The following is a 25,313-nucleotide window of genomic DNA, read 5'->3' as shown; positions in this document are numbered from 1 at the left end:
TGCTTCCAGCATTCTTGTAGTCCTCAGATCTATACTGCAGGTGTATAGGAAGAAGGCCGTACAGCCCAGGGAGATTATTCCACGGCCTCCAAAGGGAATTCCCTGAATAGAAAACACAATTCTAAAAGCGGAGATGTGAGATGGAAGATGTCCGCTTGGGGAGGAGAGGCTGAGGTTTGTTTTAGGCTCTTCTGCCTGCAGCAGCTCACAGACCATGGACAGTGCAGATAAATGCCAATCTGAGTGGATATTGATCATTTCAGTGGAGTCCTCTGTCAGCCGATGCTCCTGTTTGCTATCAATGGAGAATTCTATGGTGCACTGAAGCAAACCTGAGGTGGTTTAACAACAACAAAAAAGTTATATTCATACCTAAGATACCGGTTGCCTGGCAGCCCTGCTGATCTCTTTGGCTGCAGTAGTGTCTGAGCCACACACCTGAAACAAGCATGCAGCTAACCCAGGCACACTTCAATCAGAGCATCCCATCTACATATGCTTGTTCAGGGTCTATGGCTAAAAGTATTAGAGACGGAGGCTGAGCAGGACAGCCAGGCAACTGGTATTTTTTACCATTCAATTTATAAGTCTGCCTCTGTAACCCTCTCACTTCAGGTTCCCTGTAAACTTGTTTGCTTTGTTTAGTAGAAGAGGATGTGGAAGTGACATGATGTAAAATGCACAAGTGTGAAAAATGTTCTTAGTAGTGTACTGGTTAAGGGCTCTGCCTCTGACACAGGAGACCAGGATTCGAATCTCGGCACTGTCTGTTCAGTAAGCCAGCACCTATTCAGTAGGAGACCTTAGGCAAGTCTCCCTAACACTGCTACTGCCTATAGAGCGCGTCCTAGTGGCTGCAGCTCTGGTGCTTTGAGTCCGCCAGGAGAAAAGCGCTATATAAGTCTTTGTCTATGTTTGTCTTTAGTACAGAAGTGTGGTATTACAGCAGATGTGTGGTATTACAGCAGATGTGTGCAGAGGCGTAGCTAGGGTTTTCAGCACCCCCATCTGGACACACATCAGAATGTGGGCGTGGTCATGGGTGGAATTAAATGTACAAATGCTGTTTCGATAGCCAGATGTACCCGCATCCCTGCCAAAAAAGATAGTGATATATGCCCCCCTTCCCCCCATTTAGATAACTAAATGTGCCCCGCTTTTTCTACTGCTGTTAACGCTTCTACACTCCTCTGCAGAGGCAGGGAGAGAAGCAGGGGCACTTTGGGCAGCCACTCATGCATGTAGTGGTGCAGCTGCTGTGCTGAGCCCCCTTACAGTGCTGCACCCAGGGACATGTGTCTCCCCTTGCCCCCCCATAGCTACGCCTCTGGATGTGTGAGGGTGGAGAATGAACTTTGTTTAGTAGCTAAAAGGGTGGATTAAAGGTGGCCATACATCTAGCAATTCTGGCAGCTGATTGACCGAGAGACAAAACTCTCTCTGATCAAATCTGATTGGAGAGAGATCTGTTGGCCATCATAAACCGATTCCCGATCGTTTTCAGCATGAAATCTTTCAGGAATCGGCCCTGCGACACCCCCCTCCCCCCCAATATTAGGTAGACCCTTGGTACCCGGGCATTATTACCTTACCTGTCTGCTATCCCTCGTATGTCCACCACTGTGTCCGCATTCTTCCTCATTGGAGCCCCACGTGGTCGCCGGCATATTGCACCTGGGGTGTCTGGGGGATGCGGCAGGGGGTTCCATAGCATTCATTGGCTGCGATTATCACACCCTGTTACCATCCCAACCCCATTTTAACATGTTGGCACGAGATTTTCCAGTATGTCCGATCGATAGATGCAACCAATTTCTGCCCAATATTGATTGCGTCGTCGATCGGGCTGGCTCTTGGCGACAGCGATTTTCATCTGAATTGATAATTATCGAATCGGATGATCAATCGTCCGCCAAGTCGAGAGATGTGTGGCCAGCTTTACAGTGAGGGTGGAGCATCTTATTTAGTAGCGGAAGGTGTTTAATTACAGTAGATGTATGGGTGAAGGGTGGAGCATATACTTTGTTTACTAAATAAAGAGACGTGAAGGTGGAGCTTGCAAGTCAATGGACCTGTGAAACTGAAGCATGTGCTTTATTTAACAGTATGAGGTCACAATTACACAGGTCAGAATCAAGCAACGTACTTTGTTTAGTAGCTGAAGGAGAAGACAAGGACCAGAGATGAACGCTTTGGCACAAAATAAACATATCCCCCCATTTTATACTAAAACTCCATGCAAAACACAGTTCATCAGAAAAGCATATTATTTAGTGGGCTGTGTGCAAAATGAAATCACCAGTTCTAAAAACCTCTTATGACTAACAAATATAGATTAAAAAAAAAGTTTTTCAATATACCCTTACAATAGCAGCTCCTCCCATCTCATCACAGCCCTCTGTGATGCTGCAAATATACAGAAGAGGAAATCAGAGCCAGAAGGGGGCAGGCTTGGGCTTGAAAAGACATCAGAGAAGACAGACTCCTCTATAATGATTCCTGAGCAAAGCCAGACTGAATGCTCAGTTGGGGATTTTATCAAGGCTGATAACAAGCAGGATGAACAGTTAATAATGAAACAGAGAGCAGGGCAGGTGTTTTCTCTAATGTTACCACTGATATATATGGTAAAATACATGAGGGTGCTTCGTCTATGGTTCACTTTAAAGTGTGAGGGTGGAGCTTCTGCTTTATTTATTACTGAAAGTAACGCAATTAAAGCACAATTGGGAATTTGAAACGTGCAAAATATGAGCAGAATTAAAACAGCAGTGTCAGTTCAACATGTGTTATTCTTTTCTCAAGTTACCAAAATTCCCACCCCCACAATCTGGTGAGAAGCTGGTTTGGCAAATGGACAGTTTTCCTCTTATTGCTATTTACCAGTGGCGTAGCAATAATGGCAGAGGTCTCGACCGCACCAGGGCCCTTGGGCCAGAGGGACCCCATAGGGCCCTCCCTCAAGAGTGAGAGGTGCAGGAGAATGAGGGTGCTAATGGGGAAGGGAGAGATGCAGCAGGAAGATTGTGCTTGTGCACAGAAGCTGCAGTTCCTGTTTCTTCCAGACATCCACTGTGAACCGAATCCTTCATTGTGATGATCCGGATGATTCGACTCACAAAAAAGATCCGTATCAAAGATCCGAATCGTTCATGATCTGGACAACACTACAGTGCAGTGAATATTAATTAGCCATGTTGCTAGGAACAATAACGACTCTCCCCTTACTGAGCATGTGCAAACAGTCTAATGCAGCTAAAACCACATATAACCACAGCATGCTGCACTTTCATTGAACGTCCAGCGTTACAATGTAACACAACGTGGGCCCTGTGAACAGCCCATTGATTTTTCATTGCTGTGAGTTGGGCTGCTCTAACGTGCGCCTGTAACGTCCCACTGTGAAAGCAGCCTTAGGGTAAATTCGCATTAGTCCTGAAAGCAATGAAATACCAATGGAATAGTTTCCGTTGAATGCGTTTTTTTGTTTTTTTTTGTAGTCCTTTCCAATCCCCCCTCCCCCCTAAAAAAAATCGGACAGCGTACTGCAGATCCATTTTCCACGCAATGATAGCCGATTATGCTAGACGCAGTTCAGCTGTACATCTGACAGAGGCCTCAGGCCTGTACAGACGGCATGCGTTTTTCAGTCGCAAAGCCTTTTTTAAAAATAATGAAAATCGTAATGAGCGGTACGCAGTGATGCCATTTTAGAAAACCGCAATCGCATGGACTGCAGCACTTTTTGAGAGCTGCGTTTTCAAAATCACATACAATAAATCCTGATGCGATTGCATTGTGTTTTTTTTCTAGGTCAAATCCCAGGAGACCTTGCAATTTCCTGTTAAAGGACTTTTAGCCAATCACCAATCACAAGAAAAACGCGGATGCATTGAAAACGCATGCAAAATAGCAATCGCATATTAAAATCGCACCTTATGCAATTGTACAATCGCATTGCAATTGCGCTTGGTGATTCTCAGTGTGAACAGGCCCTTAGTGTTGTAACAGGCAGCAGGTGAGAGCTCAGGTTTCTGTAGTGCCAGGTGAGGTGGGGCCTGAACGCTGCAGAGGATGAGGCCTCCTGCTGAACGCTGCCTGCGGAGGAGAGGGGTCCGGGGATAGGGTGGTGTGGGAATAGGAATGAGGCTCGCGGGAGCTGAAATAATAGGTTATGATGGAGCGTGAGGTCGTACTGAAGAGCTGTCATGTTATCAGCAGCGTGGAGTGAATTCCCAGGAGCAGCCGCACATCTGCAGGTCTCGTGCAGAATCACTGGGGACCCGGCAACGCTCATCACCACCCACCTTGTTTGCCACACAAGAGCTTTTGTCATACATGAATTCTATCATCATATTCATTCATGTCCACAAAGCCTGGCAGGGCTACGCTAAACCCTTTCTCTTCTATACTTTCTATATCATGAGGGGGGTGTCTGCTGGGGATTGGGAATGCAAATCTCAAAGCTTACAGAATTTTGCCAGCAGTCTCCAATATACCAGGCGGGAATTGACTTCAGAGGAGCCACCATAGTACTACAACTCACGCGTCTGGTCATGTGACAACCCAGGAGCCATACACGGATGCCGCTAGGAGACGGCGCTGGACACCCAGTGGGGATTGTAATAAAAATAAAAAAAACAGTCCTGTTATCCCCGTTAGGTTTAGGCACTATGAGGGAAGTGTACCAGTGAAAATGGGTGCTGCTGGGTAAGTACAAAGTAAAATATTGGGGGCCCAACTCATGCAGAGGTGTCGCACTGCGTATGCAGAAATGGGGGCTGGCTGGTGTTTTGCCAATTCCAACTTACCTGTCGGTTTGCTCCTTATCTGGTGGGTTAGAGGTTAGGTTGTGAGTAAGTTGGGATGTGGTAAAGGTTAGGCACCAGGTTAGGACACAGATTGGGATTTCAGCACTGGGGGTGAGATAGAACGGTCAGATGACCATCTCAGCACTGGAGGTGAGATAGAACGGTCAGATGACCATCTCAGCACTGGAGGTGAGATAGAACGGTCAGATGACCATCTCAGCACTGGAGGTGAGATAGAACGGTCAGATGACCATCTCAGCACTGGAGGTAAGATAGAACGGTCAGATGACCATCTCAGCACTGGAGGTAAGATAGAACGGTCAGACAACCTTCTCAGCACTGGAGGTAAGATAGAACGGTCAGACAACCGTCACAGCACTGGAGGTGAGATAGAATGGTCAGACGACCGTCCCAGCACTGGAGGTGAGATAGAATAGTCAGACGACCGTCCCAGCACTGGAGGTGAGATATAATGGTCAGACATCTGTCTCAGCACTGGAGGTAAGATAGAATGGTCAGACGACCGTCTCAGCACTGGAGGTGAGATAGAACGGTCAGATGACCGTCTCAGCACTGGAGGTGAGATAGAATGGTCAGACGACCGTCTCAGCACTGGAGGTGAGATAGAACGGTCAGATGACCGTCTCAGCACTGGAGGTGAGATAGAATGGTCAGATGACCGTCTCAGCACTGGAGGTAAGATAGAATGGTCAGACCGTCTCAGCACTGGAGGTGAGATAGACTGGTCAGATGACCGTCTCAGCACTGGAGGTGAGATAGAATGGTCAGATGACCGTCTCAGCACTGGAGGTTAGATAGAAGGGTCAGATAGCCGTCTTAGCACCGGAGGTGAGATAGAACGGTCAGACGACCGTCTCAGCACTGGAGGTGAGATAGAACGGTCAGACAACCGTCCCAGCACTGGAGGTGAGATAGAATGGTCAGACAACCGTCTCAGCACTGGAGGTGAGATAGAATAGTCAGATGACCGTCCCAGCACTGGAGGTGAGATAGAATGGTCAGACAACCGTCTCAGCACCGGAGGTGAGATAGAATAGTCAGATGACCGTCCCAGCACTGGAGGTGAGATAGAATGGTCAGACAACCGTCTCAGCACTGGAGGTGAGATAGAATGGTCAGAGGACCGTCTCAGCACTGGAGGTGAGATAGACTGGTCAGATGACCGTGTGCGCTCTTCCTCCTCTCCCTCCATCTTTCTCTCTCTCTGAGTCACAGATTGCAGCTCGCTGGTAGCAGACAATCTATCACAGGCCGCAGACAGGAATCTTCCCAGCAGATCTCAGCTAATCTCCACCGCCTGTCAGGAAGATCTCATCACAGCGGGGATTAACCGTCCAACGACAAAGAGACGCGGCCTCAACTCCTTCTACTTCCTCCTCTCCCTCTGGCTGCAACTCCTGCAGCTAAAGCTGAACTACAGCTCCCAGCAGTTACCACCTGCTTACTCAGCTCCCAACTGTCCCTTTCTTTGCAGGGACAGTCCCTCTTTCCCCCTTTAGGATTGATGAACAGGTCTGTGAAGATAGATATATTTTTCTACAAAACAAAAAACAGTATAGAAATGCAATTCCGACCATTTGAATTGTTCTATTTATTAATTTTAAATGTTAAAGAGAATCTGTATTGTTAAAATCGCACAAAAGTAAACATACCAGTGCGTTAGGGGACATCTCCTATTACCCTCTGTCACAATTTCGCCGCTCCTCGCCGCATTAAAAGTGGTTAAAAACTGTTTTTAAAAGTTTGTTTATAAACAAACAAAATGGCCACCAAAACAGGAAGTAGGTTGATGTACAGTATGTCCACACATAGAAAATACATCCATACACAAGCAGGCTGTATACACCCTTCCTTTTGAATCTCAAGAGATCATTTGTGTGTTTCTTTCCCCCTGCATCTCTCATGCACTGAAGTTTCAGGCTGCTTGTTTCTTCCTGCAAACAGCTTTGCCCTTGTCTGTAATTCCTCAGTATGTGAAAGCCCAGCCAGCTCAGAGGACGATTTATCCAGCTTGTAAAAGATAAGAGAGAAGAGAGAAGCTGCCCTAATCTAAATAATACACAGGCAGTGTGCATAGAGGGGCCTGGAAGGGGGAGTTCATAGCAGAACCACAACACTGAAGAACTTGGCAGCCTTCCAGACACAGGCCGACAAGCCTGACAGGGGAAAGATACATTGATTTATTACAGAGACTGTGATAGTAGAAAGTGCTGCAGTAAGCCAGAACACATTAGAATAGCTTTTGGAACTTGTAGGATGATAAAAAAACAGGATGCAATTTTTGTTACGGAGTCTCTTTAAAGTGTACCTGAGACGGGGGGAACGAGAGGATGGATTTTTACTGACATGTGGCTTCCTACAGCCCCCTTTGCCACTGTTAGCCCTGGTCACGTCTGTGACTGGCTCAGCTGCGGTCTACTGAGCATGTGCGGCCCAGGGAGTATGCTTCACCTATTGCATGTCTCCCAACTGTCCCTCTTTCGGAGCCCTGTCCCTCTGTCCGTCTTTCCTCCCCATTTGTCCCTCTTTCAGGACTTTGTCCCTCTTTCTATGTAAATATATATATTTCTCTACTAAAAATGTGTTTGACTCTAAACTTTATTCCCATCCTTTAAATTGATATATTACTAATTTGAAAATGTTAAAATGAAGAAAAATGGACCAGGATAGAAAGGACCAGTGTGGTTTGAAGTACAAAACACATTTTTTCCTATGAAATCTTTATTGTATACGTGACTAGGGGTGTGGCGGAAGTGTGATCAGGGGGTGTGGCAGGGGCATGGCTTAAGTGTCCCTCTTTCTCATCTCAAAAAGTTGGGAGGTATGCTATTGTGCTCCGGAGGTTGGGAGTATTCTGCACACGTGCCGTTCTAAAAGACTTGTAACAGCACATGTGCAGAATGCTCGTGGCCACAGGAGCGTGACTAAAGAGGCGCATGACCTGAAACAGCGCATGCACGGTAGGAGGACAGCGGGGCAGTTTTCTTCAGGGAGCCAGAAGAAGAAGGTAAGTATAAATACTTACGGTAAGCCCCCTTCGGGACGAGCGTGCAGATAACACAGGAGTGCACACATACGTTGCAACTGTTACCTACCGCTTTGCCCATTATTTCATAAAGTGTGTATGTATTTTGTGTAACATTAATCCTTGGGCTGTAAGACTCTCTGGCCCTTATTCAATTCACTTTTTCTCCTATGAGATCATTTTTAGTTTCAATAAGTTTTTATTGGGGTTTTCAAAAGTTTTGTTAACAGCTTCATACAAATAAAGCATAGTATCTTTAAAACAAACAAAGATATGCATTCAAGATACTTTTTACATAGATTCAAACAAATCACATAACATATCGGTCATAATAATATTTTATTTATTTATTTTATTATTTATTTATTGTACTTATAAAGTAACAACATGTTACGCAGTGCTGGACATTCGTTAGGGTTACAGACAATATTTAGGGGTGGCATACAGCAATATGACAAGAAAGACCAGATCACGCAGCACAGTATGAGTACCAGGTAATGCTTAGTCACTGGAGGGGGCATGGAGATCACACAGCACAGTATGAGTACAAGGTAATGCTTAGTCAGTCACTGGATGGAGCATGGAGATTAGGCAAGTTAGGTTCACTCAAGTGCATAGCATGGGTGCACAGTAATGGAGGTGCGTGATCAGGTTGGACACAAAAGGAGGAGGACCCTGCCCAAAGGCTTACAATCTAGAGGGAGAGGTAGGGAAACGAAAGGTAGGGCACCAGAGTTCAGCTGCGGGTTTAGAGAACTTGCGAGGGGTAGTAGGCCAGAGTGAAAAGGTGAGTTTTGAGGGCTTTCTTGAAGATGTTGAAGGAGGGGGCTGCCCTAATGGGTGGAGGTAGGGAGTTCCATAGTGTTGGAGCAGCTCTTGAGAAGTCCTGGAGGCGTGCATGGGACTGGGTGATGCGGGGGGCGGTTAGGCGAAGTTCATTGGAGGAGCAGAGTGAGCGGCTAGGTGTGTATCTCTGAGTAAGAACGGAAATGTAGGTCGGACAGGTTTTGTGGACAGATTCGTAGGTCAGATTTGTATGTACATGTATTGTCCATTTTTCCACTCATTAACTTCCCTTGTGGAGTAGGTCAACCTGGGAGCTGGGGGACTAAAACCACCCTACTAAGTTCCCAAGGTCCCGTCCATCTCTTAGTATTAATTTTGCCAAGCTTTATTAGGTAGGTGTCACATAATATAAGAACAGTTTGTAAAGATACCAGTTGCGTTTTCTATAAGATTATTTTTCATATATTTTTCTTCTGCAATTGTAAAAGTTGGTCAAAAAGTACTGTCAATATTATTCTGAGTATTTTCTTGTATGCTTATGGCCCCCTTAAGGACCAGAGACCACTGGTACCAGAAACGGTGGAATATCGACGGGTAACGACCAGGGCCGGATTTACCATAAGGCACTGTAGGCATGTGCCTACAGGCGCCTGATAATGGAAAGGCGGCTTACTCCCCTCACCTAGTTCCTGCCTCCTTCCTTCCCTATGCAGAGTCCTGAGCAGAGTGTAAATGAGATGTTACTCACCCAGTTCTCGGCATTACACTGATGAGATCTCCCCTCAGTCTGGGGCACCACTAGCTACTTAATATTGAGGGTACCTCTGGCTGCCTAATGTTAGGGACACCTGTAGCTACCTTTGATGGGCAGGGGAAGTAAGGGAGAAGTGGCAGCTGGGCCAGCCAGCACACTTGTGCTGCGGTTCGGTGGGGGTTTGTAGGATCGTGGAGTGCGACGTTTAGGGTGCCAGAACATCTGTGCCTATAGGCTCCTGGGATGTAAATCCAGGCCTGATAACGACGAATCGCCGCACATACCCACAGCAATCGCTGGGCCACCCACTCTGCAGAGTTCCAGTGAGCCGGTCAGGAACCGCTTTGATTGGCTCCTGACCGGTGTCTTTCAATGTAAGCCAATGGGAGCGGCTTACATTAATAGACAGGGCCAGGAACCAATGAAATCAGCTCTTGACCCGCTCACAGGGCTCTGCCATCATAGAGACAGACAGAGCAAGTGAGCTGCGGTGACAGACAGCGGGGATTAAGAGGACGAGACTGGCAGGTGCAACGTAACCGGCGGATGCGCGCAGTGGTGGCTGATTGAAATCTACGCCCTGCCAGCCAGGTAACCACCAAAACAAGTATTTCAATTAGCTTGGTACTAAAGTAGTTAAAGAGGAAATGTAGTGAAAATAGAATAATGTTAAATGTTAAAATTGCTTGTAAGTCAGTGTTTGCCCGTTGTAAAATCTTTCCTCTCCCTGATTTACATTCTGAAATGTATCACTAGTGGTGGCATCTTTAGTTCTGCCAGGTGATCTGTACGAAATGTTTGTTAGGGCTGGTGCACACCTAAAAGCGCTAGTGTAATCGCAAACGCTAAGCTTTTTTCTAGGCTATTTTTCAAAGCAATTTCAGGCATGTGCCTAGCGATTTTCCAGGTATGCCTAGCAATTTTGGGAGCGTTTTCTTGTAGCAATTCCTTACTTTTTGTACAGTAGAGCTGTACCCTGTATGTATTTATTTAGAGAATTTAGCCTCCTCATCGGTGTCTAATCACGGGTTGTAATTTGATCTCTCCCCTGTGTCAGCTGACTGCCACAGCAGATAAGCTAATCTGAAAGCACAGGATGAAAGCACAATATGTCTGCTTCCATGAAAGCAGTAAGTAGACACACTGCAGATTTATTGCAGGATTTGTAGCAGCTGTAACAAAAAAATGTTTTTCTGTAAAGGTTATTATGCTGTTGCTTATCTTTTAGAGCAGCGAGGAAGTTCTGAGTTCAGGTCTGCTTTAGAAAGAGGAAGGTGTGTCTTCATGTGTGCAGATGTTGGTAGCTAGACTGGCGATTGTACAATCAGATTGCAGCGTGTATGGCCGGTGTTACCGAGCCAGCTGGAACTCTCGGTTTTCCATCTTGCAGGCGTGGATGTAGGTTTGCGGCCCGGGGCTGCGAGTCCCTGAAGCTTGCATTTCCTTCTGAGACTTGCAGATCCACAACAACAGGAGCGCCCGGGGCTGTTTATCCATGTTGGTGACACAGCTCCGTCACCCAGAGGGCCCCATCCCCGGGAGGACCGCGCTCCACGGCCTAGGAGCTGCTACCAGCTTCCCGCTGGGACTTGTAGTTCCACAACAGCTGGAGAGGCTTCGGGTTGCCTGGCTGTGCGGCGGTGCATCCCTGATCTCGCTCCCCGGAGCCTTCGGCAGCCCAGGTGTTTTTCTACGGCACTATTATTTAAAGCTGCAGTACACGCTTCCCCAGAGAGGTGGTGCCTGCTCACCAGCCATGCTTGTTGTTTCTCCGCACAGCTGCCCGTCAGCAGCATCTGTCAGAGCCGCCGGAGGGGGAAAGTGCTGCGAAGGGAATTAATGCTGTGAGTGTTTATAAAAGGGAGAGCTATCCCGTCCGCCCCTCGGCTGTCCCCCTTACTGCAGCCCACCCGGTCTGTCATTAGTGTGTGACGCAGCGGACGCCCCCTCTAAGCCCCGCACGATACCGAGAGACTCTCTGATGTCAGCCGTGCAGGGCGACCGCTCATGCCTTGTGCGGTGGAAGGGACTGAGCTGCCTATACATCTATCAATTGTGCGGCCCAATCGACAATCCAATTCAATCATTTTATGTTGGAAAAGCTCAGTCCAACGTGGCCGATTGGGTACGCGGTCATAACGACGTGCAATATTGTGGCAAACATGATAGACCCCTGCATGCTGTACCCCCAAATGTAAATATGTAATCCCCCCACCCTCAGTTCCCGTGCATTGGAAATTTCCCCTGCACCAGCTGCCACGACTGTCCAACTTCTCTCGGTCTTGTCTACTGCTTCCCCCAAGCGCCATGTACTGATGGCCGGAAATGCCGATTATGCAGAAATTCCGATTCTCGCTATGGCCAACTATCGATTACGCCGATTTCCGAGCAATATCTTCTTTGGTCATTTTTTGCTTTCTCTGATTGGCCAAATACTTCCGAATTGAAGCTGCATTCTCTGATTGGTCCATTGCTTCCGAGTTCTGTGATAGGCAGGGCTTGATTTTTGGCTAAGGACATCTAGGACATGGCCTAGGGCACCACAGGCGCAAGGGCACCAAAGCAGCAGGCTAAACTGGTGCAGCCTTTACACGCTTGCAAGCTTGCTTGCTTACTCTGCTGCTAGCCGCCTGTGCAGCAGCCACCTTGCTCTCTGTGCACGTTTGCATTGTGGCCGGCGGTTATGGACTTGGACAGCATTGGAGACAGAAAGGAAAAAGAAGCTTCTGCACCAGAGATAAGCGGAGAAATGAGTGACACGGATGGCTGCTGCGTGTGAAGGCGAGCTGGCTACCTATACTGAAGCGGGGGGGGGGGCATTATTGAGCGAGTCATCTGGCTACCTATACTGGGGGAGGGGTCATCAGGCTTCTTATACTAGAGGGAAAGGGGGAGGGGTCATCTAGCTACCTATACTGGGGGGAGGGGGTCATCAGGCTTCCTATACTGGAGGGAAGGGGGAGGGGCCATCTCCTTACCAATATTGAAGCGGGGAGGCTGGTGACAGCGGCCTTGGGCTGTAAAGAGTACAAATCTGGCCCTGGTGATAGGGCTAAAATTACAGACTTTTGGTAATGCGTTATTTCCACAGAGATCCAATTTGCGGTTTCTGAGTTCCGACCGGAAATGCAGATTTCTGAGAGATTTCAAGTTGAAATTGATCAGATTTGGTCCGCAGCGTATGGTCAGCCTGTTGGTCAATCTGCTCACACATTGCCAGATGGATTAACTGGCAGCTGTGTCTGTAGATCGGCTGCCAGTCCATTGAATTAATGTCAGAGGCTTTGATTGGTCGGCTGCCAAGATCTGGCAGGTAAGTGATAGGGCTGAGACACACAGGTGCTGTTACAGCTTTGGAAACCAGGGCTGTGGAGTCGGTACAAAAATCTTCTGACTCCAACTCCGACTCCTCAGTTTATGAAACCACCGACTCCAACTTCGACTCCGGGTACCCAAAATGCCTCCGAGTCCAACTCCTCGACTCCGACTCCTTAGTCTAATAATTACCAGGGCTGTGGATTTTGTACAAAATCACCTGACTTCGACTCTTCAGTTTATGAAATCACCGACTCCGACTACAACTCCGACTCCGGGTACCCAAAATTGCTCCGACTCCTCGATTCCGACGCCACAGCCCTATTGGAAATGCTGGCAATTCAAAAAGCGCTAAGGCTAATGAAAGTCTGTAGAGATTATTCCACAGGAGCGATTGGGATTTCCCCAAATCCTGGTCCTGCAGCATTTTCTGAATGTTCACACTTCAATACAAAGTATCAGATCGCTGCAAAATCGATTTTCAATCGCTGTTCTAAAGCGATTTTGCAACTATTTCATTACCCAGAACCACAAAAAAACCCCACACAAATCACAATCACTAGCATTAAATAAAAAAATGGCTTGAAATGCACCTGAAATTGCTCTGAAAAAGTAATTGTGATTTGCGCTTTCCAGTGGGCCCCAGCCCTTACAGTAAAGGCTCCTACACGTGGCACAGGCTCTCCATTCAGCTCAGCGTGGCACCAAGTCAGCCACCGTGACAAAAACTCAGACACGGACATTGCACACTAGATCACAGCTCTATTCAAGGTCTGCTACTGTGATAACTATCTTATATTCTGTCACATGCAATGTTTTGGAGTCCCCAATGATGTAAGTTTAAACATCCTGTTATCAGCTAACCTAAAGCAAGTTGTTAGACAGTATCATATTTGCCTACAGGATCTGCAATCCTGTTGACGGGATACATGCATGGCCAGATTTGAGGCAAGGCCTAAAAGGCAATGGCCTAGGGCGACAGGAAGCAAGGGGCGGGCAGAAGGCTGGCACACTCAGGCAGTTAAAAGGGACCCTGAGCAGTGGGGTAAATTTAAAATGAGTACTCACCTGGGGCTTCCTCCAGCCCACCGTAGGCTGCAAGGTCCACCAGTGTCCCCCTGGCTCCTTATGGGTGGTGAAAATAATGTAATGAATAAAAATTGCTTTATTTTATTTTTTTTGTACAATATTAATTTATAAGTTATTTAGTCAGTGTTTGTCCATTGTAAAATTTCTCACTTCAATTTACATTCTGAAATTTTTTCACTGGTGGCAACATCTTTAGTCCTGTCAGGTGCAGCTCTGCGGAATGTTTGTTTCTGAGAACTCCAAAGCCAGTAAGAATTATGCCTGGTCTCCCAGAATGCTCTGGGAGGAGAATTATGCATAGCTAAACAGCCTAGGCTAAGCATCATCACTGGTTGGGTGGAGCTATGTACCAATATACAGCAATATATAGATACAGGAAGTATTTTTGATGCTGAAACCTGAATAATTACCATGAAAATGGGTATTCTCAATAACTTGCTGCATTTTGCTATTTGTCATCACAGGGCCTCTTTAAGGTTTGTTCTTGTGCTGAAAGGTTGGAATGCTGGATTGTTTAAGCCTCTGGGGAGTCTGACGGTAACATATTTCAGGTGAGGCAGCTGTTTCAGACGTCTTTTAGAAGGGAATAAAAACAAGCGTTGTATGCTGTGAAGGGGGCGTGATAACAGGTCTCTTTTATTACAAAAGTACAATGGTTCGTTTATTGAACATGTGGACTTCATTACAGACTGAAATCAGCTGTCCGAGGGGCACCATACATGCTACATGTGGTTGGAAGGACTGGCATACTGAGCCGAATCCTCCACCAGGCACCCTAGGCAGGTGCCTGGGGCCTGCTTAGTGTCAAGGGACCCAACTGCTACCTTCTCCGACCTCTCTCTTCTTCAGCTTACCAAAAGGACCTCTAGGGGGTGCCACATCTACTATCTTGCCTAGAGCCCAATTACATCTTAATCTTTCTCAGCCGGCATCATTTTCTTGTCCATCCATTCTGCATTCCATTCAGTCCATCCAGGATTCCCAGCATACCACAAGCAATACCAGCGCACATCGTCACATGACCAGGGGGAGGGGGCAGGATTATGACTTGTTTGGACACCTCTGGGGCAGTGCCAGGTGTCCTAGTGGGAATCAAGTGGCCTGTCTGAAGTATCTATTGCAGTGGCGCCCCATGACTTGTGTGCCGCTTGTAATAACATATTGGTGCTACATCTCACTATGTACTAACCGTCACCCATTCTTCAAACCCTTCCCTACCATTACCTAACCCCCCCCCCCCCCACCTAATGTCTAACCCATTCTCACTTCATACAATCCCATTCTGGTGCCTATAAGGGCTCGTTTCCACTATCGCGAATCCGCATGCGTCCAATGCATGCGGATTCGCACATGTAATGCAAGCGGATGGGACTGTTTCCACTGTAGCGTTGTTGAGGTGCGTTTTTTTCAGCGGTAAAAAAACGCACAAAAGAGCCAATGAATTCGCCTGCGAGTGGAATGCATGCGAATCGCCGCTAATGTATTTAATAGGAAATTCGCATGCGGCTATGGTATGCGAATTTTCATGCGAATTCGCATAGGTACCAATGTAATTCAAACAGGCAGTGACATGGTTAAATTCGCATATACCCTCACCTATGCGAATTCGCGGCAAAAAACACGCAAAAATTCGCATCCGCATGCTATTTCATGCAATTTCAACACCGGTGGAATCCAGGCGATTCTGCACCGCAATAGTGGAAACGAGCCCTCAAGACCCCCCCCCCCCCCCACACACACACAACCACACTACCACCCAATGTATAACCCAGGCATGGGCAAACTCTGCCCTCCAGCTGTTATGGAACTACAAGTCCCACGATGCATTTGCCTTTATGAGTCATGACTGTGGCTGTCTGTCAGACTCCTGCAATGCATTGTGGGACTTGTAGTTCCTTAACAGCTGGAGGGCCAAGTTTGCCCATGCCTGGTCTAACCCCTCTCTAAGTGCTTAAAAAGACCCCACCCCCACACATCTAATGCCTAACTGTAACCTCCCCGTAAGTGCCTAAACGTAACCTAATTCCTATCCCTAATCTCAGTGCCTAAACTTAACTCCCCCAACTAATGCCTAACCCCACCCCCATAAGTGTTTAAAATGAAACGCCTATCCCCCGCGCCAACATGATCGCCAGTTGTATCCGATTGGCTTCAATTGGCTATAACCATTAATGCTTATATACCGTAGTAGTTGATCAGGTGGGGAACCCATTTAGGCTTTGTTAACATCTAAAATCGCAATCGTTGAGGCCAGCGTTTTGCGATTACGTGAGTATTTTTCCCTCTCCCAGTGTTTACCTGGGCGCTACGATTTTTTGTAAAGCGCTTTTCTAAGCGCTTTTGCAGAGCGATTCGTTTTTTCACTCCCTGACGCAAGTCAGGAAGTGAACTCTTTGACCTGGAAAAGAATACATACAATGTATTTATTGTTAAAAGCGCAAACGCAATCGCTGCACAAAGCGATTTTGTGAGCGTTTTGTGTTTTTCCTATGCTTTCTATTGCAACAAAATTGCCCTAAAAATGGTACAGGCAGCGCTTTGCTGAGCAGATCAGAAACGAACCGCTCATATGTGAACTCTCTCATAGGGAATCATTGCACACGCGCTTTTAGGGTGATTTTGAAAATCGTTGGAGCTTAAAAAAATGCAAAACGCCCCTAGTGTGACCAATCCCTTACAGGTACTTAACACAGACGCTTATTAAGTGCCTGCTGATCCCAGCGTCCAAATGACCTGATCTGACCTGCCTCCCCTGGTCACATGATTCCACTGCGGCACACTCTATTGGGTGTCAGTCATTAAAAGAGACTTCCGGTGAAGAACCTCCAAACCAAGTTGTACTCCTCAAACGTCCAATCCGAGAAGTTCTTCATTCGTTCTGCACCTCCCCCCTTGCCTGATTGGAAGATTGAATTAAACGAGGTATAACTTAGCACATCTTCCAGGGTAAATCCCTATCGATGTTCACGCAGAAAGATGTAGGGGCAGCGGCGTAGCTAAGGAGTTGTGGGCCCCGATGCAAGTTTTTCATTGGGTCCCCCAAGCACTCTATACATAATAATAATTGATACGGCGCACCAAAACCTGCCAAGGTCATCTACTGTATTAGAGGTGCAAGAAGGGGATGGGGAACAGTTTGCTAATGATTACTACTATTCAAAGTATCTATAGAAGTGATTATTACCACCACAGGACCAATAAACAGCTTATACTGAGGGTTAGGAAGGCCCCTCTGGCCCAAGGACCCTGATGCGGTGGCTTCCTCTGCGATCCGTATTGCTACGCCACTGTGTAGGGGAGGGGGGGGGGGGGTCAGCTTTTCCTGAACATGGCCTACTAGTGGTGACTACAGAAATCTAGTGATCTGTAATACAGAACTCACCCTCTGTGTTACTGCCGGTTTCTCCTCCTGCCATCATTGGCATATCAATATTTTTGTTTTATTTTCTGCGTTCTGCAAAGCCTCCCCTCTGTCAAGGGCAGCGGGGTGCTTCCCAGCACCAAGCACATGCCTAAGGCCTGCTGGTTATCCACAGACATGGCTGACAGCTCCTTTAATGATGGTCTGTCTCGGTGTATGGCCACTTTAACTGAATAACCCTCATCTCTCAGCGGACACATCTCCAGTACCTTTATCCCGCGCATCGGCCCAGGGGCGTAACTACAGGGGAGCAGTCCCTGCGACCACAGGGGGGCCCAGGGTTTTAAGGGGACCTCAACTGTTACTTTGCTTCCTCCGATTCAGGGGTCCATACTTCAGATCAGGTGTTTTTGTGGCTATTCACTGGGTTTGAAGGTTATGATGTCCACACTTGTTTTATGACTCTTGCAAGGTGGACCCCCAGGCTGTCAGGGTCACCAGGGGTAGGCAAGGGAATGGTGGAAACATTGAGGGTGCTCCATCAAAGTTTTGCTGTTGGGCCCCATACTTTGTAGTTATGCCCCTGGCCCAAGCCTTTCACCAAAAGGTCAACACAAGGAGGCAATGAAATGAATACATTCCATCTGCAGCACCCTGAACCCTGGATACAACTGACGGCGAACACAGTTCAAGCACAGCACTCCTTTGCCTTGTAAAATAATTAATTATGGGCAAAAACATAAATAAAAAATTACCTAAAAGTGAGGCAATGGTACAAAGAAAGCAATCTCAGTCCCATCCAATGAGCTGCCTATCCCAAATGCTGCTATCCCCCTCTAAGCAAAGTTAATGAATATAGATAAAACTGGCAGAGGCGTATCTAGAGGGGTGCAGGCGTAATTCATGACATGGGCGCAATGCCTGCCCCTGTGCTGCACTGCCAAGCCTGTCCCTGTGCTGCGCCCTAATGCCTGCCGAACAGGCCCATTATCTGGGGAAAATGGCTACTTAACTTATGTATGTAGGGCGCACTTGGCTTAGTGTTGGAAAATAGGACAGCAAGGGAATAAGAAGAGTTATTTCCCAAAAAAGTCACTTCAGCAATATCCGGAACCCAAAAACACAGGCAACCATAACACATTTACACGAGAAAGAATGTTGTTTGTAGAGAGGAAGCGGTCTCTGACTGGGGAGGGGGGCGCAATTTCTGTGTTTGCCATAGGCTCTATATTACACAGATACGCCCCTGAAAACTTAATAGAAGACATCCATATAAAAGTTGTGTTTATATAACTGAAAAGGGTTAAACTATTGCTCTAAGACACCCACTAACCCTCAAAAAACTACACTAAGCACTGCTCCCTCTCTGCCAAGTAAACTGACTTCACGAATAAAAACAAGTATAAAAACATGAAACAGATAAGCTATGATGATAAAAGGTTAAAACAATCGCAGATATATGCCACCGCCCACCTATCTACAGCGTCTTTAACCCTACGGGTCCAAGCTCAGCCAATAAATAAAACAGAACACAAATAAAAAATGTAAGCATGCAAAACTGAAGGAACGATAAATAATACTAAAGATGGTTTCAATAAATAATTCCCAGATACGTGTATTTGGCTGTCTGTGTCAATAGCACCTTTAACCCTTTCATATTACTGTATTATGAATTTATATAGCGGGATCATCTTCTGAAGCGCTGTACAATATGATGACAAGACAAAAGGGATTGAGGGGGGGGGGGGGGGTAAGAGAAAAGAAGTATAGCATAACTATGAAAATGAACTTGAGATGTTCTGCAATAATAAAAACAGCATTTACAAGAAGCAGTAGGGGAGAGAGCCTTGCCCTTGCCAAGGAAATTACCCAACATAAAAAAGAGAACATGAAACACATGTAAATACATAAAAAGCTATTTATGAGAAAAAAAATCCCAGATATATGTCACCATCCACCATCCGTCTACTGAGGGCATCTTTAACCCTTGTGTTCAGCACACCAAAGAAAATGCTTTAGCAGAGTAATTAAGTAAAAATGAACATATGTATGTAGAACATAAAAAAAAAAAAAAACAGGAATAAAAAATACCCAAAAATGTAGAAAAGCTACTACGGTAGTAAAAAAAGAAATAGTAATAAAAAAATTCCCAAAAATAGACAGCCAGAGTGGAGAAAGCACAAGCGAAGTAAATAAATACAAAATAATAAAAACACAAAACAAGCATAAAAAATAAGCACATGAAACTGAAGGGCTGCTATTAATATAGGAGGCTACAGGCATCCCAGATCCATCCATCCATCCATCCCTGCTGCAGCTCTGCAGGAGGAGGACATTGGCCAGGCAGAGCGAGAGAGGAGACAGGAGGATGCTGCAGCACTGATTTGCTGAGAGCAGACTGATGGCAGAAGCATTCTGCAAGATACCTTTAAGAGCGAGAGATGGGGAGGAAAGGGAAAAAAACCCTCTTGCTGGGGAAAGGTTCCATCATTTGCATGCCAGCTCCACCCCTCGGTGATGTCAGCAAGAGAGAGAGAGAGGGATGCTAGCAGCAGGACCAGAGCTGGAATCAGACAGCAGTCAGTGCATGTAGTCTGAGGTCTGCTGAAGACATTCATACACAACAGCTGCTGTCACTGCACCGGTCTGCTAGGAGCAGCACCCATCCCTGGTGGCTTCAGCCCTCCTGCCCTGTCCCCAGGGTCCCCCTCCTCTTCCATCCTCTACTTCCAAGAGGAATAGATTTCTGTGATTATTCTTCCTTGCCTTCTTCCTCCTCTGTCTTCGCACTGACATTCCTAACTTGTTAGCAGACTGGCAGACTTCTGCTGGGGAAAAAAATCTCGGCTGCACCTGTCCAGGGTGGAGGTGGTGGTGGTTGCTGCTGGTGGAATTGCATTACTACTGACAGCTGAGCTACGGCAATTAAGAGACTCCCCCACAGAACTTTGGAATACACTGTTCAGGGAATCCAGATTTTTTTTCCTTTTTTCTTTTTTTCCTTGCTTGCTTCTGCTGGGGACTTGCCTGGAATGAACAAGGAGCTAGCTGCTGGCTGGATGAAGGGATGGCTTTGAATGGTTCAACTTGCCAGGCGGTGAGGTTGTCATTCTTCTCCTGGTAGATGATGCTGTGGACTTTACTGCAGAGCCCTGCCACGGTTTGCACCTTACAGGAATTAAAGGTAAGCAGGACCATTGAGGCTCTGAAGGATCTTCACAGCAACTCTGTGGAACCGGTTAAAGAGGGCTTGTGGAAATCTTTCATTTCCTTTTGCTGGAAACAAATAAAACACTGAGGAGGCTGCAATGGCTAATTAATATTCTTGGACCAGGAGCTGGGTTTGTAGTCAATTTGCCTCTTGCAAGAATTAGAAGGTAAGAAGGGGACAGACGGTGAGGAGGTGGTGTGGTTCGGGCATTTTGCACCTTGCAGGAATTTAGAAGGTATAAAGAATAAAAAAAAGGGGGTATGTGGGCATTGCGAAGGCTGGTAGCCCTCGGTGTACCGTCAGACCCAAATGGCTCAAATAGGGGCTTCTAGACGGTCCAGAAAACCCAGAGCCCAGGAAAATCGTATGGAAGGAAGTGCCTACAAAGTGATGCTTATTTTAGTAGCTGCAGCTGATGATGAACGTTGAGCCTTTTATTCACACTTTAGGGGTTTCCGTGCTGCATGAATGTCAGGTGGCTGATAGCTGCTTCCTGGCTTCCACCTCACCACGGATGGTGTGCAGCTTCTTCTCCCCTCCAGCGTAACAGCTGTGTGGTGCTCCTATGCAGTGGTGTCTGAGCTTCTCTGCACGGGGGAGCTCTGCAATCCCCCCCCCCACCTCTACCTACATCTTCCCGCTGGGCTCAGGTAGCACCCGAGCAGTAGGGAGAATAAAAGACAACTATATCTGCTGCTGAGGCTGGGTTTCTGACCGGCGCTGAAGCCTTTGTCAGCTGTGAGATGGACATGCAGAGCTGGTGGTGTTGGGGAGACATGAGTGGGAATGCACTGTGGGGTTGTAGTTGCACCATGGACAGGAGAGGGAGATCTGGGCTGCGGTAGCCAGGGGTGAGGAGGGTTAAGCTGCCAGCGCATGCAGGGTAGCTCGAAGGAACCGAGGCTGGGGAGGGGGTGATGCAAAAGCAACTGGTAGAAAGATGAAGAAAAGGTGGGAATCATTTCATTCCTATCACCCTTTGAGGATTCCATATCTACGTGGATTCCTGGTATGTGTGTCTATAACTGTAATACATATTTAAATACATATATAGAAAACCATGCCCCAAATGTGCCTACTGGTTATATTCATCAACGATCGTGTCCATCAGTGCAGGAGGTAAAAAGAGAATTTTCCTAATCTCTTTAGATTCATGGCATGCCCCCCCCCCCCCCCCCCTCTTTACGATACCCGGCACGTCAATTTGCAAAGAGTCCAGGCAGTTGTGCGAGGCTGAACAGTCTGCTATATGTTTCAATGAACAGAGCACTCTATGACTGCTAAGCTGAGTCTTTTAGCATCAACACTGTGTATTATTATGTTGAGCGAGTGGAAGGCAGGAGAGAGGAAAAAAAGCGGAGGGAAAAAAAACTAGCTACCGTAGCTGTCCCTTGTAGTAGATTCACTGCCAGCTATTCCAGTGGAGCTGCAGCAAAGAGCAGAATTTTTGTGTAGAGCAGCCATGTAGTCTATCGTTTTTATTCAAGCTGAGTTTTCAAGGAATGGGAACCGAGCGGGGAAAGGAAAGAAGGGAAGAGGAAAAAAAAAACATGTTATTCCTGGGAATTAAATGCGCCTGGCGGTGAGTCTCGGTCCTGTGCAGGGTGATATTGATTAATGGCTCTGCCGTAGATATATTCAACGCACAAGTAGTGTCCAAGTAAAATCAATTTCGGAATAAAACGTTTGCCACAGTTGCTCGAGTCGTACATAATGCAGACCGGTCCTAGGCATCAATCTTGAGGGCAGCCTTAAATTTTCGATGTCTAACAGAATCAGACTGACAAATAGACATCTTTCATGGGGGCTCTGGAAGCCATAAACTAAAAGAATGGCTGCTTTAAATAGCACGGGAACTATCTCTTCTTGTCACCAGCATCCATCTCCCCCTCCATCTGCAAGGTGCACATAATTCTCCGTATTGGGTGCCTGCATTATTCATTACACAAAGTTGGATGTCATGGATTGGTTTCGGAATTATGATCGTTTCATGGGATAGGGAGGGAGAAAGAAAATTGCCAAGACACATTGAGGTTCCAAGATTTATGTCCTTTGGTTCCCATCTACCAAATCCTACACTGAACCTTCCCACTTACCAAAATGTGGAAGCTAGGATTTGGTAATGTGTAGGCATTCGGGTGGTTTGATGAGCCCGATGTATAAAAGTGTGATTTTTCAAATTAATTGTTGCCTTCTAGAGTTGGTACTTTCGTCATAAGCATTGACCATAGGTAACAAATATAGTCCAATACATCAGTGGTAATCGTAATCCCAACTTGGGATTCACTGTTCTGCTTTTGGGCTCCAAAGAACTTTCGACCAACCTTCACACCAATGGGTTCTTTTGGAATCCATGAGCTCTTTGGGTTGAGGAACGGTGGCAAGCTGTAGACTGAGGTACTCGTAGAAAGCCCCATGGAGTCCTCAGTTTAAAACTGTGTAATAGAGGTGTCCGCTTTGTAGCTTTGGACTGTAGTGGGATTGTGTCGGACATGTCTTGGACTATGTCTGAGACTTCATGCAGAAAATGAATAAATAGGCAAAGAAGTAGCTACAACAGGATTTGTGTCAGGAATTTCATCTTAGCTGTCAGCATGAAGTCAATTTTCTGTATGGCATCACACAGCCCTCACCTGTCTTGCCGTGAACGGTCGGGCTCAGTGAGATGTTGAGGGAGAAATCCCTGGCTGAAGTATAATTTATATGCAATATTGTACTGTCTGCAGGATGAAATTGGTTTTATGCTGCACAGCTTGTGCAGCAGTGGAGATCAAAGATCTAAGCCGTTTGCAGTTGTACTGAATTTGTATTTCACATTGAGCCAAGTAATGAAGGAGCTCTTTTGGTGAGGTATAGTGCCTTCTGTTTGAAGAAGCTTTCTCTTCCAAGGTTTGGTCATGGAACATGGAAGGTGGAGGGTTAGTCCTTGTAAAGCACCTCAGCACAACTTGTCATTCCAGAGTCTTAAATCTGTATATCAAGATGGATAACTGACCAGTTCAGCGACTGTTGAAGGACTACAAGCCTCAGAGGATCCTCTAAGCCAAGTCCTTGAGGGATGTTCTGGAATTTCTGGTTCTTCAGCTGGAAGGCCATGATTGTCCAACAGCTTTTTTGCATTGGCGTTTATTGAAAACCTGCCATGGGAGGGCTGAGCTTGGAACTGCACAAGAGCTCATCTTGCTTGAAATCTAAATGTCTGCAGTCCTGGAAAATCTGTGCATATCTGACTAGGTTGGCAAATTTCCCATTGACTTCTACTGTGAGATGATGCTGAGGTTTTCAATGAAAGGGCAACGAGGCAGATACTGTATAAAAAAAACGGTGCAAGAAGCAAATCTGGTGAAAAAACAAAACAAAACAAAAAAACACCCACCCATATAACTGGAGCTGTAGCTCAGAGCAACCAAATAGGAATCCTTGACCTGGACATGGCCACATTTTTGCACCAGTTCTGCTCCAGTATCTTGCACTGATCTTCATAAACCTGCCCCAATTTCAGTATGATTAGCCCTCTTGTGACCTCTGGCTTAGGGAATTGGGCATGACTGTACGTTTTACAAATGAGGTTCTAAAAGGAGGTGCTTTGGGGGAGATAAGCAGATCTCTGGGGAGGCATAGACATTATGGAAGCTGGAGAGGAGGTAGTTAAGTTATAATAATACAAGAAAATATTATAGAAGCAAAAGATGCTTAGGCGCAACCATCAGTTGAGATCAGATTGATATCATCTGAAGCTACACGTTTTACAATAAACACTAGCTACGCACATGCTTATTTATGGCAAGTTCTAGATGCAGAGTCATCTGCAACAGCCAGCTGTCCACCTCAGATGAGAGCAGCCAGAACAACGATAGGCGATTGCTGATCTGTTGCTATGGGTTACTGCACTTTGCACATTGCTTTGTGGCTTGCAGCACCATGCCTTTCCCGTAGCTTCTCCTCGTGATGCCTATGTTTGCGTGATTGGCTGCTTATAGTCAACAGTCAAAGAAGATGCAAATCCAGCCAGGCACTGCAAGCTCCCTGGTTGTAGCTGAGATTTAAGGCACTTTGGTGATATCTGAGCGGTTATGACCCATTTCATAAAAAATGTAGTTCTTAAAACAAGCTTTTTTGCCGATTATATTCTGTGAATTAAGGCCAGAAGTTGCCACAGAGGCTACAAAGCTGGTCCGAGCTTAGCTCCTACAAAAGCCTGCTCTTTTTGAGGATTTAAACTGCCCTTGTAATTGTCTCTAATGTGTTATGCAGCGAATAAGAGGGGGATTAGCAAGGTATACATTTTCAAACCAGGTCTGACAACACTTGGATTGATTGTCTCCTTCCTACGCCAGTCTAACCGCATGATGCTACTTTTTTTTATTTATGTGGAGGGGGGGGGGGAGAGAGAGAGAATGATTGGTGGGAATCTGTGGATTTAATGGTTCTTATCACAGTAGAAGAAGTTAATGTCTCAGGGAAGCAGATCTTTATTGGGGCAATTAGCACAATCGTTCGACGAAAACCAAATCCTTGTTTTTATTGTTGTCATTTTGTCTTTAAAACGTGCCGATTAGGGATGACGATGGATGGCGGGGACAATAAACCGGTAGAATGGAATTGCTGAAGATGTTCAAATGCGCCGTTTTCTTTTCTAGGGTCTTGTAAATTTCAGATGTTAAAAGATAGCAGTTGGGACGTGGGTGGCAAGCCAAAAAGAAAACGATGACCTAGCCTTTCCCTTTCCGCGTAAGAATTGGGGGTTTATTATTATTATTTATTTTGGATGATCCATTTTGAATCTATGGGGTGTCATTTAAATACTGAATGCTACAGGTTAATGATATATCGTGCCTGATATCCTGAGGCCTCTCTAGTGGTCCTTAGGGGTCTCCAGTGGAGCACCATTAGTAGTCCTTCACAGTATGTTGTTAAAATTATCGTTAGGTAGTTTAGCC

At 46.3% G+C, this 25,313-nt stretch overlaps 1 protein-coding gene across 9 annotated transcripts in view; it reads left to right on the top strand.

Annotated features, from left to right (window-relative positions):
• Positions 1–25,313, top strand: part of PCDH11X (protocadherin 11 X-linked) — a 1,835,932-nt gene that overhangs the window by 27,960 nt on the left and 1,782,659 nt on the right. The window contains exon 3 of one of the 9 annotated variants that reach the window (XM_068249998.1): positions 14,266–14,352. The exons of 6 other annotated variants lie outside the window; for them this stretch is intronic. In XM_068249998.1, the coding sequence (XP_068106099.1) occupies positions 14,266–14,352 (87 nt within the window). 2 more of the 9 variants (XM_068250001.1, XM_068250002.1) reach the window with 2 other exon arrangements.

The sequence above is a fragment of the Hyperolius riggenbachi genome, chromosome 8, assembly GCF_040937935.1.
Source record: "Hyperolius riggenbachi isolate aHypRig1 chromosome 8, aHypRig1.pri, whole genome shotgun sequence".
Lineage (NCBI taxonomy): Eukaryota > Metazoa > Chordata > Amphibia > Anura > Hyperoliidae > Hyperolius > Hyperolius riggenbachi.
Note: the sequence above shows the minus strand (reverse complement) of the source record. Positions and strands in the feature narration are given on the sequence as shown.